The sequence below is a fragment of the Oncorhynchus nerka genome, linkage group LG5 (assembly GCF_034236695.1).
Source record: "Oncorhynchus nerka isolate Pitt River linkage group LG5, Oner_Uvic_2.0, whole genome shotgun sequence".
In the NCBI taxonomy this organism is placed as follows: Eukaryota; Metazoa; Chordata; class Actinopteri; order Salmoniformes; family Salmonidae; genus Oncorhynchus; species Oncorhynchus nerka.
Window position 1 is genome coordinate 57,189,383 of NC_088400.1, and position 12,747 is coordinate 57,202,129.

The 12,747-nt window shown below is 43.4% G+C and overlaps 2 protein-coding genes across 2 annotated transcripts; one reads left to right on the forward strand and one right to left on the reverse strand.

Moving 5' to 3' along the window:
- Positions 1 to 1,344: 1,344 nt before the first annotated feature.
- LOC115129703 (frizzled-7-A-like) lies at positions 1,345 to 4,659 on the forward strand. Its single transcript, XM_029660353.2, has one exon. It carries the CDS (start codon positions 2,059 to 2,061, stop codon positions 3,736 to 3,738), a length of 1,680 nt encoding a protein of 559 aa, XP_029516213.1. The 5' UTR covers positions 1,345 to 2,058; the 3' UTR covers positions 3,739 to 4,659.
- A 1,960-nt stretch (positions 4,660 to 6,619) lies between these two features.
- LOC115129704 (small ubiquitin-related modifier 1) lies at positions 6,620 to 10,178 on the reverse strand. Its single transcript, XM_029660354.2, has 5 exons — positions 10,042 to 10,178; positions 9,345 to 9,419; positions 8,247 to 8,324; positions 8,055 to 8,126; positions 6,620 to 7,775 (listed from the first exon to the last, which is right to left on the reverse strand). Exons 1-5 carry the CDS (start codon positions 10,051 to 10,053, stop codon positions 7,707 to 7,709), a joined length of 306 nt encoding a protein of 101 aa, XP_029516214.1. The 5' UTR covers positions 10,054 to 10,178; the 3' UTR covers positions 6,620 to 7,706.
- Between the last annotated feature and the right edge of the window lie 2,569 nt (positions 10,179 to 12,747).

Consider the following 12,747-nt stretch of genomic DNA (forward strand, 5'->3'; position numbering starts at 1 on the left):
TTGGGTTCCATATAGAACCCTCTGTGGAAAGGGTTCTACATGGAACCCAAAAGAGTTATCCTATGGGGACAGCTGAGGAACCCCTTTGAAACCCTTGTTTCTAAGATGATAGACTACTACTATGTAACTACATAAATGATACATCACATGGTTACATCATATAGGCTATGTGCTGCTATCTCATGATAATCCCTGTTGTGGGTGTGAAGATATCCAATCAAAAGGAAAATGTGAAAAATGTTTAGGAATAATGTTTTTATTAACATTAATACATTACCATACAATAGGGTACAATTGTCACGCCTGCTCCCGCTCCCCCTCCCTGGCGCCCGAAGGCGCCAGGCTCCCCAGCATTACTCACTTCTGCCACCATCATTACGCACACCTGCCTTCCCCCCGTCACGCGCATCAGCGATCACTGGACTCACGTGGACTCAATCACCTCTGTCATTACCCCCCCCCATATCTGTGTGGTTCCCCGCTCTGTTCCCGGCTTCGGCATTAACTGTCGTTTGTCGTTGTTTACCCGTGTGCTGACTCTGTTCCTGTTCTGTTTACCTGTCTGTTCCTGAATAAATGTTGACTCCCCGTACCTGCTTCTCATCTCCAGCGTCGGTCATTACAACAATAGCAGCCCATTAGTTTGACTCACTGGCATGCAAGGCCATCTCTAGCACCATCCAGAAAACGACCTGACATTCACCAAGAATTACATTATAAGGACATTTGTTTTGAAAAACTCAACAAACAACTTAAAATTATATTTGATGAATAAGCCGTGTGCAAAATTCTATAACATACTTCATAGAGAATCAAGTACATGAGTAAAATGTTCTTGGCTGCCTAATAGTTTCTGCAGTCCATAAATCAAGATGATTTACCAGAAACTATAGGCTCCACTCTGAAATTAACAATACCATAAATATGACAATTATTGCTCTACTTTGTCACAGGCCTGGCTTACGAGTTTAACCCTGGACACTTTCCTGACAAACAGAGTGAGATATAAGGCATGCAAAAGAACATAAATTACTTCAAGAAGGTCTACGAAGCTGAAAAGAGGTGGTCTAATGTTATTTTTCAACTTCTAATGCTTGAATGTCTCCTAAATTATCTATAGCCCGCTCCCAACATAGAATATAAAACGTTTATATTCTACACCATTTTAATTGAGTAGCAAATCAGTTTATTAAAAAAAACTCATCCAGGTTATCGCTGAAGATAGCATAAAACTCCACCCTCTTCACTTCACTCCAATCAATGACGAGATGGGAGAGAAAACAAATCATTCAATTGGTGGAGAAAGTGTGGTTTCAAGGCGCCCCTAAAAAGACGCATGTGTGGGCACCAAGAAACCGATCAAACTCAGTATGGTGTGGGGATCAATCTGGCAAGTTTCTCCAGAAGGGCAGATCACGGTTTTAGCGGTGTGGAAGAATTAGTTTGACGAGTAGTATACATTTTTTTTGAAGAGATTTGACTTTTACTACAGAATTTGAGCCGGGTTCATCGTAGTAGATAGCCTACTAATGCGCCTCGAGCTGAACATTGGCTGAGTTGTAAAGGCGAGATGGAAAACCATGAGGTTTCGCAGACTTCAACTTTGCTTCAACCTATAATGTGATGTAACGAAGATTTGTGGGAATCTGGAAGAAATTAGTATACGCATTCCATTTTCAAGTCATACGGTTGTTTCCAATACGAAGAAGCAGGTCAGTAAAGGAACGAACTGCAACAACAAAAAATAAACCGACTCTTTATTGGAATTTCCCAGGTTCTCAGTGGTTTGATTGGAATAAAAAAAATCCCTCACCAGCAATCCTCCATTTTCTTGGAGAGTTCTATGAACACTGGCATAAGGAATGTGGGGAGAGCGACCGAGGGCATTTTTCAAGCGTTTAACTTTGTTTTAACTTTAGGCTCCTCTCCCTTTTTATATAGACGGAGAAGAGAGGACATTTCAACCTTTTTGTGGACTGAGTTTGATTTGGGCTTTTTGCAGCTCCGGGGTGATATTCTAAGACACTTTTTTTGTTCTGAACACAGGGGGCTGCTATCATGGCGGTAAGGATAACCTGTGAGTGGATTTGGATAACGGGGTGCGCGCTTGTTACTGTTTGCCTTCTGCTGGAGCCGTGTACCGGTCAGTATCATGGCGAGAAAGGTATTTCTATACCAGAACACGGTTTTTGTCAGCCAATTTCCATTCCCCTCTGCACGGACATTGCCTATAATCAAACCATCATGCCGAATCTTTTGGGACACATAAACCAGGAGGATGCGGGGCTGGAGGTCCATCAGTTTTACCCGCTCGTGAAGGTCCAGTGTTCCATGGACCTTAAGTTTTTCTTGTGTTCCATGTACGCACCGGTGTGCACAGTTCTAGAACAAGCCATCCCCCCATGCCGATCACTGTGCGAGCGCGCACGCCAGGGCTGCGAGGCGCTCATGAACAAGTTCGGGTTTCAATGGCCAGAGAGACTCCGCTGCGAGAACTTCCCCATCCACGGCGCTGGGGAGATCTGTGTGGGTCAAAACACTTCAGACACGGACATCGCTACCTCGGACCCCACTCCCAACCTGCCAGAGCTCATGACCCTACCCCCAAACATGGGTCGCCCTGCTGCCCAGCCCTTCTCCTGTCCCCTACAACTTCAGGTCCCAACCTACCTCAACTACAAATTCCTGGGGGTGAAAGACTGCGGTGCCCCATGCGAGTCCACCAAGCCCAACGGACTAATGTATTTCCGCGAGGAGGAACTGAAATTCGGCAAACTCTGGGTGGGTATCTGGTCTATCTTGTGTTGCGTGAGTACACTGTTCACTGTGCTCACATACCTGGTAGACATGCGGAGGTTTCGCTACCCGGAGAGGCCCATCATCTTCCTCTCAGGCTGCTACTTCATGGTGGCGGTGGCCTACACAGCAGGCTTCTTCCTGGAGGATAAAGTGGTCTGCATAGACAAGTTTAAAGAGGACGGTTACAAGACGGTGGCCCAGGGCACCAAGAAAGAGGGCTGCACCATCCTCTTCATGATTCTCTACTTTTTTGGCATGGCTAGCTCCATATGGTGGGTCATCCTGTCCCTCACCTGGTTCCTGTCTGCTGGTATGAAGTGGGGTCACGAGGCCATCGAGGCCAACTCTCAATACTTCCACCTAGCGGCTTGGGCGGTGCCGGCTGTCAAAACCATCACTATCCTGGCCATGGGGCAGGTGGATGGGGACCTTCTCACAGGGGTGTGCTACGTCGGCATCTACAGCGTGGATTCATTACGAGGGTTCGTCCTGGCCCCCCTGTTCGTCTACCTCTTCATCGGAACCTCGTTCCTCCTGGCCGGGTTCGTGTCTCTGTTCCGCATCAGAACCATCATGAAGCACGACGGCACCAAGACGGAGAAACTAGAGAAGCTGATGGTGAGAATCGGCGTGTTCAGCGTCCTGTACACCGTCCCCGCCACCATCGTCATCGCCTGCTACTTCTACGAGCAGGCCTTCCGCGACCAATGGGAGAAGACCTGGCACATGCAGACGTGTAAGCGCTTTGCGGTGCCGTGTCCGGCCAACAACTTTGCCCCGATGACCCCGGACTTCACGGTGTTCATGATCAAGTACCTGATGACTATGATCGTGGGCATCACGTCCGGGTTCTGGATCTGGTCAGGGAAAACATTACAGAGTTGGTGCAGGTTTTACAAACGGCTCAGTAACAGCAACCAAGGAGAGACGACCGTATGAACTTTCTAGAAGGTTAACGTGGAGGAGTTATACATGTTTATTTCTTTACATTTTTAATCAAACCGACTGAGCATATCCCTTCCCACCTCCTATTGGACATAGGACAATTGAACTCTGAAAAAAGTACTTTTACTTTGGGAATGTCCCTCCTGACAACCTTATGAGCCATTGGCTGAACATTTGTTCATTATTTGGGGGGGGGTGGTAACTTTTCAGTAACCCCCATAAAAATTTTAAACATTCTATAATCTCATTTAAACCACAATGTGCCACCCAGTGATGTAACAGCAGCAACGAAGAAAGTGTCTGTTTTGCCATGACCTTTTCAATATGTCTTCAACTATTTTGTATTATGAAGTGAGTTTCTCATCCAAGGAGCAACAAGGATACAGGGCTAATGTCTGACAAGACCAATGATGTGTGTTATGTTTTGCCAGGAATTACAAAGGTTTTTGGAATCTGCATTCCATTCCTTGCTTCTGTACTTTTTACATTTTTGTGCCCGTTTTTGTTACGTGTGGCTGTTACTTTTAGACTAACTTGCAGACATCTGAGAACATTCATCTTGGCACAGAGAGAAATGTCTAACACACTCACTTTATTTTAGTTGTGTATAGTGTTATATGTCCCAAATGGTGCCCTATTCCCTATATAGTGCACTGCTTTTGACCGGAGCCCTGGTCAAAAGTAGTGAACTACATAGGGAATAGGGTGCCATTTGGGATGTGATCTAGCTGTAAGATGTTGCTATTAAATTGCCACGTTACAGGCCACATTTTGTAATTATTCACTCTTTTTTTTTTTAAAGAACATATGTATTTATAAGAATTATAATCTTGCCGTTTCTACTTGATGTTTCTTAATGCAATATGGCTTGTATCTTGTACAGTTTCACAGAATAAAATTATGTTTTTAACCTGCTGTCACTTGAACGTCATTGCTGTTCATTTTTGGATGCTTTAAGCACATGTTTGCCTCATTCAAGGATTTGTTTTAGACAATGTAAAACCAGCGAGATTGTGATGACTTCCTAACACATATCCAATGAGTCGAAAGAAGGGTAAATGAAGGTCTAGAGATTCTGTTTTAACATAGTTTGGAATATCAACAATTCCCCACCTGATGTCCTCAGTTACTTTTACCATCTGCTTGCACAATACTCCCTATAAAGGAGTATTACCCTGTTATACAGCATGTTGCTATTTAGTTTCTCTGGTCGTCTCCTGTTCTATCCCCCAGGTCTAACTTCTACTCACTCTGCTTGCCTGTGGAATAGTGGAATAGTATCTCTCTAAATGGTGTCAGGTCAATATATCAGAGCCATTGATAAAGAGATGGTATTTCTGTAGAAAAACAATAACTAGCATGATGTGTTTAAAGGGTTTTTTGCCCTTAAAACTTACGAACAGGAAATCTCAACACACTGCCTTGAGCGGATCTCCTCCTTTCCTGATGAAATGTGAGATCTCCTTTTTGGCTTTCCTTGTTTTGAGTTCACCTCTCCCCTTTTTGTTTTGGTTGTGTGTTTTAGACAGGGCGGAGTGTAGCAAAGATGTTTTCTTTGAGGCAACATTTTGCGTCATCTGTTCTGTATCTATTACGTGTTGTGTTCAACTGGAGTGTCAGTAGACCTACAATAGTGACCTGAACGTGCGTTGTACCGTGTTACTGTTGCATTTGTTCAACGGAAAACAAAGAGTACTTAATCCAACAAGCGGACATGATTTTGTTGAACAATATGAAGAATGTTTGGGGAGAAACATACTATTGCTGTCTTATTTGCTTTAAAACTGTTGCAAAGACCGAAATGATATTGCAGTCTCCAATCAAGGACAGATGCCTGCAGTCAACGTAATCTGATTGAAAGAGTATGGACTTTTTGCACATTAACCCGACAAAACCTCAAGCTAATTTTAGGTCATTATCTCTTGCTGTGGTTCACATTTTTACAAGGTGATGTAACTGGTCATGGTTGGGTGGGTCAGGATCCACAAATTTGGGCAACTTTCAGTGTTCTGCAAGCACAATGGCATAAGCATAAGGCTGTAACTGAGTTGATATATTGCAGAGACACGTTCACTCTTCATATCGTGAGTTCACACACCATCCCCTCCCCCAGTCTCCTGGCTGGCCCACATCTGGTAATGTTTTGCCACTGTGAGGTATCCCAGGTTTAGAAACCAGATCTCCTCCAGGCAGTCTTAACCCAGGGCCTGGACCCTGGGACTGATACACACACAGTTTACTGACCTGACCCTTAGTCTCTCTCTGCCCCACCCCACCCCCCACTCTCTCTGCTGATTCTCTTACCCTGTCACTGGTCAATGACTCTACTCCCCCACCTCCTCCTTTCCCCCCTTCAGACTCCACTCCATTCTCCCTTCGCTGGGCCTCCATGAAATCGGACGCTTTACAAATAAATATTCGCTCCGTCTGCAGCGATGTACGCATGAGGAACCTCCCTCTCTACAGTTCCACACTTGCCTTTTCCAGTTAAGATAGTGAGTAAACATACATTGAGAAGCATCACTGCTACATATTGGAGTAAAAGTGACATTTCCAACCAACATTTTTTAATCACAACCAACCCCACACTGGACATTTCTTTTAAGATTATCATTTCACTTTTTCCATTGTCCAAGGCCTTGAATGGAGGATAGGCAGCACGGTAAATTGCCTCTGCATGTGACTATGTACATGGCCAAAGTTGTTTTCATAAATGTATCACAATGTGAGATGTCAAATAAATACTCACTCACTCCTTGTCATAAACATGGCGAGAGCGCCCTCTGGTGGAAAGGAATCCAATCTGCAGTCCTAATTCAGAACATTATTGTTTGGTCTGCAATGGTATACACGTGTCAAAATTGGAAACTATCAGTCCTGTTTTTGTTAAACATTTTATTCAAAAAAAGAAACGTTATCTGCTTCAAACCATCCGGATCAATGCCTCCACAAGGAATAATTTGTTGCATTGACTTTACTGTGTGTGGCTACTGTTGTGGTTCAACACAGCAAGACATATTTTGATAAAAGGACAGACAAACAAGAAAAAAATATTTAAATCCAATTTAGAGGCCAGAGATTAAACAGGCGAGTGAAACTTTAACCCCTTGAAATTATCTGAACTTGAACATAACTCAAATAAAAAGAACACCTAGGAAAGGCATCAACTAGATTCTGCCGCAGGCTGATTTTTTTCTTGGAACAGATGGTCAAGGGGCCAGAACATAATTACAAATTATTTGTAGACTGCAAATTGACCCCAAGAAGCCCAGATATATTTGACTAAAACAATCATTTCAAGCCTTGCTTACATTTGTATATGATCACATATCTGTCTTTGAAACAGATATCCAAAATTAAAATCACTTGTAGCAGGCTTGCTGGTGTTTTTACAGTCTTATGTCCAACAATTAAAAATGTTTTTGGCTCGCGGGAAAATAAAATGACCCACGGGCAAAATTCATCCCACCAGTTGGGGGAACCCGACATGAATAATTATTACACACATGCTGGATGCAAAATATACATCATGATCATAAAAACAGTTTATATTTTAAATATCATTAGACCATATTCATCAATGGTAGGAAACTGGGATTGTTAAACAGATTCAAAACAATGCTTTAGCATTCATAGGTGGTATATTCCAACTTTAGGTGCGAAAGAGGCGTGTGCAGCAGAGTCTAGAGAAAACCAGTCATTGTATGCGCGTCATCTCTCAATAGGGGGACATTCAGCTATGACACTGTCTGCACTACAATGTTACCTGCATTGTAAAGGAGGGAGAAGAAATGATTGTGCGAGGTGTTTAAAAGGAGAAAGAACAGATTGTCTATCCATTCTAACACAGTCGTTCTTTGTGCCCTCGCACATGGAAGCCCCAATAGAGTGTGTGATCCAGATGGTGCAAAGCTCAAAAGCAAAATACATACAAAATTCTAAATGAGAAAAATATAGCAAGTCTAATCATTCCAAAGTCCACCGGTCTGTTCCTGATACACTTCAATGACATCCTCATCTTCCATTCCAAGCTGGGGAGGGAGAGAAAGAAAGTCAGACATAGATGCAGGGGAAAGTTTATCTGCAAGCATGTTCAAGGTTTACAAAAAACAAATTGAAATGTCACTTAAAAAAATGTAATAAATGACAAAATTATTATTTTAAGAGACGCAGTGGTGGTTGTTTAACCTGGGTGCCAGTCTGTTCATGTCTGGAATTGCCATTCCATAAGGGTTTGGCCAGAGAAACAGCCTGGCACTCAGGCTAGTGGTTGTATGGATGATACAAGGGAAGAGGGATGGGTGGGGTACCTCTTTGGGGGTTTGGTTGTCTGAGATTCTCTGTCCTTCAAAAAGAAACCTTAGGGTGTTCATTGGTACACCCTGCAGGATGGAATCACACATGGTTGCATCAGATACTGGGAACATGATGACATTCATTCTGAAGTTCTGACCCACATTGTCAAAATGAGATGGGACAATCGTTTGGCTTCATAACTCTACCTGTCTTTGACTGTAAGATTCCTTTAGCTTCTTTAGATGTGTTGTCATCTTCACTTTGAAGTGAATTTCGCTGTTGTCCTGAAAGTAAAGATAGAATTAGGCCTTTTGTTTTGCCTAACTGGTGAACACAACTCAGTCTTGTGTGCCAAGCTTCTAGGGGAACTTTCCCAGCCACTATCAGGGGTGAGCAATTCCAGTCCTCGAGGGCCTGATTGGTGTCAGTTTTGCCCCAGCCAACACACCTGACTCCAATCATCTAATCATGATCTTCAGTTTAGAATGCAATTTTATAAATCAGCTGTGTTGGCTTTGGATGGAGAAAAGGTGTGACACCAATCAGGCCCTCGAGGACTGGAGTTGCACTAGATCCTAGTACACTAGTCCCAGACTAAATAGCAATATCATTTTAAATGGGAATTCTACATTGCTTTTAAGTCCAGGATGTGGCCTTTTCTCAACTCATGCATCCTCTCTCCTACGTCCTCCTTTTGAAAAAGGTAATCAAAGGTAATCCAGGAGAGGCGGCGAGGAGATAGAAAGTGGACAGATATGCACTTGTATGAAATGAGACTAATGGTGTCATCATGCAAATGACATTTACAGGGCGGAATCACAAAATAAATGTATAAAGTGATAAAAAAAATGAATTTAGCTAGTTGTGAAAGACATTTGAGAAAAGGATAAGTAGCATATGTTTTTTTTAAATGTTTGCATGCTTTTCTCCTTTGAGAAAACAATAGCTTATTCAAAGGGGGTGTGGCAGATTTCAAAACTCGTCCTCGAAGGACTTCGGTAGGATACACTTTTGCCACAGAATGAACAATGAGCAAATTATACAAATCTTAGCTTGCCCTTACTTGCCAAAAGGAGGCTATCGAGGAAGGGAGGACCCTCTTCTATTTGCCAACTAAAGAATTGACACTCTCCTCAACCACTTATCATTTTCAGAGGAGAGAGGGCGGAGGAGAGAATTTTGTCCAAATGAGAAAAGGCCTATGGCTCCCCCAGTGTCCTTTCATATTAAAACACATTTAGCAAAGGAAGAGGCAAGGAAGGGAACTCTCCTGTCTGAGATGCATCCACACTTCTCCATCTTACCTGACCAATCACCTTCAGTTTAATGTACTCTCCATCTTTCTTCTCACTTCCATCTCCACTTGAGGGTTTTGTCTCCTGGAATATACAGAAATTAACAATGTTAGACTCCTGTAAGAAAAGTGTCCCATTGACATGTACATACAACATTACATCAGCATAGTCAGCTAGCCTACTGCACTGTCAACATGTCATGAATCCCTCCATGGTCACCAAACAGAATAAGTTGTAGAATTGTTTTTCTCCCTTTATTTAACTAGACAAGTCAGTTAAGAACAAATTCTTATTTACAATGACGGCCTACCAGGATACAGTGGGTTAACTGCCTTGTTCAAGGGCAGAACGACAGATTTTTACCTTGTCCGCTCAGGGATTCGATCCAGCAACCTTTTCTGTTACTGGCCCAACACTTGACTACCTGCCGGTAAGGTTACGTAGTATACCAAATGGAGAGCCATGTGACATATAACTAGTTACATTTTTGAAAAAGTAAAACCTAATGTCATACCGTTCGTGCATAGCCAGTGGCACTGTTTTCGATCTAGCTACCTACAGTAGCTAGCTAGATAGCTTGTGTTAGCAAACACTACTCATCTCGGCCCACATAGCGGCTAACGTAGCTAGCAAGCATTGCTCAAGTATTATTGTCTCTTCAACCAATTCACAGACAAGCAAGACGTTAGTTAAACCGTGCCCCTACCGTGTCTGACATGGTATTGCTCTTGTGATGTTTATTTTATTCCACAAAACGTTAAGTTAAAAATGTAAACACTGCCTCGGGATTCTTGCTGTTTTGAGAAGCAGGTACCATTAATAAACTGACCCGGAAAGTGAATAGTCTTCTTTGTCTGTGGTTTTTATATGGCGGTTGGGAACCAACTTTAAGGTGCTTTACCGCCCCGAGCTGGACAGGAGTGTGGACCAAAGACAGGGAAGTGCTCAATTCTACCAATTATTCTCGTCTCCTTCATTTTAAGGAAACTAAAGTACATAATTTAACACTACACCTCTGAAGATTTTCTCAGCAGTTCACTTAAGCTTGGCTCTTCAACACCATTACTCCTTAAATATAATTACTCCCCTTTCCCTCCCATGTTGCTGACACTGAAGTAGAATGTGTTCCACTGTCGCCATGTTTTCCCGACTGTGTTTACATCTCCCAGTCGTATGTTTTCCTACCAATTTCAATGTACTGTTGAGCCTTGTGTGTCCCAGTCTCAGCTTTGTGATTACACTTTCCTCCCCTCTTCTCAACCTGAGGACATCCCTGCCCCCCAGCTTTTCCTGGATCTTACACGGGTTGCTTCCCTTTCCCTCCCTGTTCCACATTGCCATTTGTTTTTAGCCACTGTTCTTATTAACACTTAGCTTCTGCTTAACTGATTGACATGTCCGTATCAACATTAGGATGTTAGAGAGCCTGCTTGGCGAGAACATCCACCTCCTCATTCCCCGCTACAACTACATGAGCTGGTACCCAGAAGAACCTCACAAATAACCACCTCTGTCTCACCCTAAACAGGCACTACAAAATCTCAGACAAGACATCTTGTCTGCTTTGTGACAGAAATGAATTTAAGCTCGTCAGTGCTGTACGAGTCAGAGCAGTTGACTACCCTGTCTGGCCTCACCTCCTCCAGCCACTCTGCAGCCAAGAGTATGGCCAACAACTCCATTGTGTAAACGGATAAATGATCCGTGGCTCTTTTTGTCACTGCCACCTGAAACTCAGGAACACTAAAAGCTGCGCCTGTCCTCCTTGTTTTAGGGTCCTTAGATCCATCAGTGAATAGAGTATATTCAAGGCAGCAGGGGGGCTGAACTACTTCCCAAACAGCCCCGCCTCTCTCACTATGCCCTTACCTAACCACCCAAAACTTGTATTCAGATCAGGTTTATGCTCCCGGGACTCTAGGAGCACCTTCTTTTCCAGAAGGTTGTGTGACCTTATGTCCTTGAGGATTTACCCAATATGTCAAGGTTAGTGATTGTCTTCTCATCTTTAAAGGCATCTCTCAAATCAAATTTGATTGGTCACATGCACATATTTAGCGGACGTTATTGCGGGTGGTTGTGTTCCTAGCTCCAACAGTGCAGTAATATCTAACAATTCACAACAATACACATGAATCTAAAGTCAAAGAACGGAGTTAAGAAATATAGAAATACTAGGACGAGCAATGTCTGACTGCTCCACGACATATTCTTAGAGCTTGAGCCTGGATTACGTCTAGCTTTTTTAAAGATGTCAGAGCTGCTGATGCATATGCTACAGTACCATAGTCCAGTGATGACCTTGATATTGCTATACATAACGTTTTTAACGCCCTTCTATCCCCCCCCCACCCACTCCATTCCTGACAAGCAAAGCATCACATTCAATATTTGATTTCCTTTGCTAACTACTGTGTTCATATGTTCTGCCCATGTCATTCGAGTGTCAAATCAGACCCTCAGGAACCTGAACACTTCCACCGTCTCCACCTTCCTCCCGTAGAGCTTCAGGTATATTTCCTCCTGAATATTCCTTCCAGTAGAAAACCCAGTCTGTGTTTTCTCAATTGAGAACTTGAAGCGCCACCTGAGAGACCACTGCTCAACTTCTCTGATCGCTTCTTGAACTCTCTCGGCTGTATGGGGAATTTTCCTCCCTCTCTTCCACAGCACCCCGTCATCCGCAAACAATCACTTCCCAATATCTGATCTCACCTGATGAATACATCATCAATCATAACGGAGAACAACAAAAGACTAATCACACTTCCCTGGGGGGGTACCATTATCTACCTCATAACTTTCTGACATGCAACTCACTTGTATTGATCGTCCAAAAAGAAAGTCATTTATCCAGTTAAAAACCCTTCCTCCAACCCCCATGCTATCCAGTTTGATAAGCAGGCCCCCCTTCCCCATCATATCATAGGCCTTCTCTAAATCAAAGAAAATGGCTACCCCCACCTCCTTATTTGCCTGTGCCTTCCATATGATTGACTAGACCCAGTACAGGATGCATCATTCCCCTGCCTGTCCTGAACCCACTTTGACCTGGTGACATTAGTCCTCTGCTCTCCAGGAAGTACGTCAGCCTTTCTGTTATCCTCCTTTCCATAAGTTTACAGACAGGAGATGTCAACGCTACCGGTCTATAACTTGATGGATTAATAGGGTCTTTCCCTGGTTTCCGTATTCCGGCCTGCCACACCTTATTGTAAAGGCCCAGTACTTTTCCCATGATGGAACACATCTCATCCTTCTCTCCTCTGACCCTCTCTTTCCAACGCTGTCCCTATTCCGTTAGATTATTTGTGCTGTGCACCTTCACAAAAGTCTGAGCTATCATCTCTGCCTTCTCCATGTCTCTCATTGCAACAGTCTACCCACTTTTCAGCACAGGGAGATCCCGATC

Coding starts and splice junctions, on each gene's coding strand:
- LOC115129703 (XM_029660353.2), top strand. CDS start 2,059: ATGGCGGTAAGGATAACCTGTGAGTGGATTTGGATAACGGGGTGCGCG.
- LOC115129704 (XM_029660354.2), bottom strand. Junction 8,325..9,344: donor AACTGAAGGTGATTGGTCAG/GTAAGATGGAGA, acceptor CTTTACTTTCAG/GACAACAGCGAAATTCACTT. Junction 8,127..8,246: donor AATCTTACAGTCAAAGACAG/GTAGAGTTATGA, acceptor TCCATCCTGCAG/GGTGTACCAATGAACACCCT.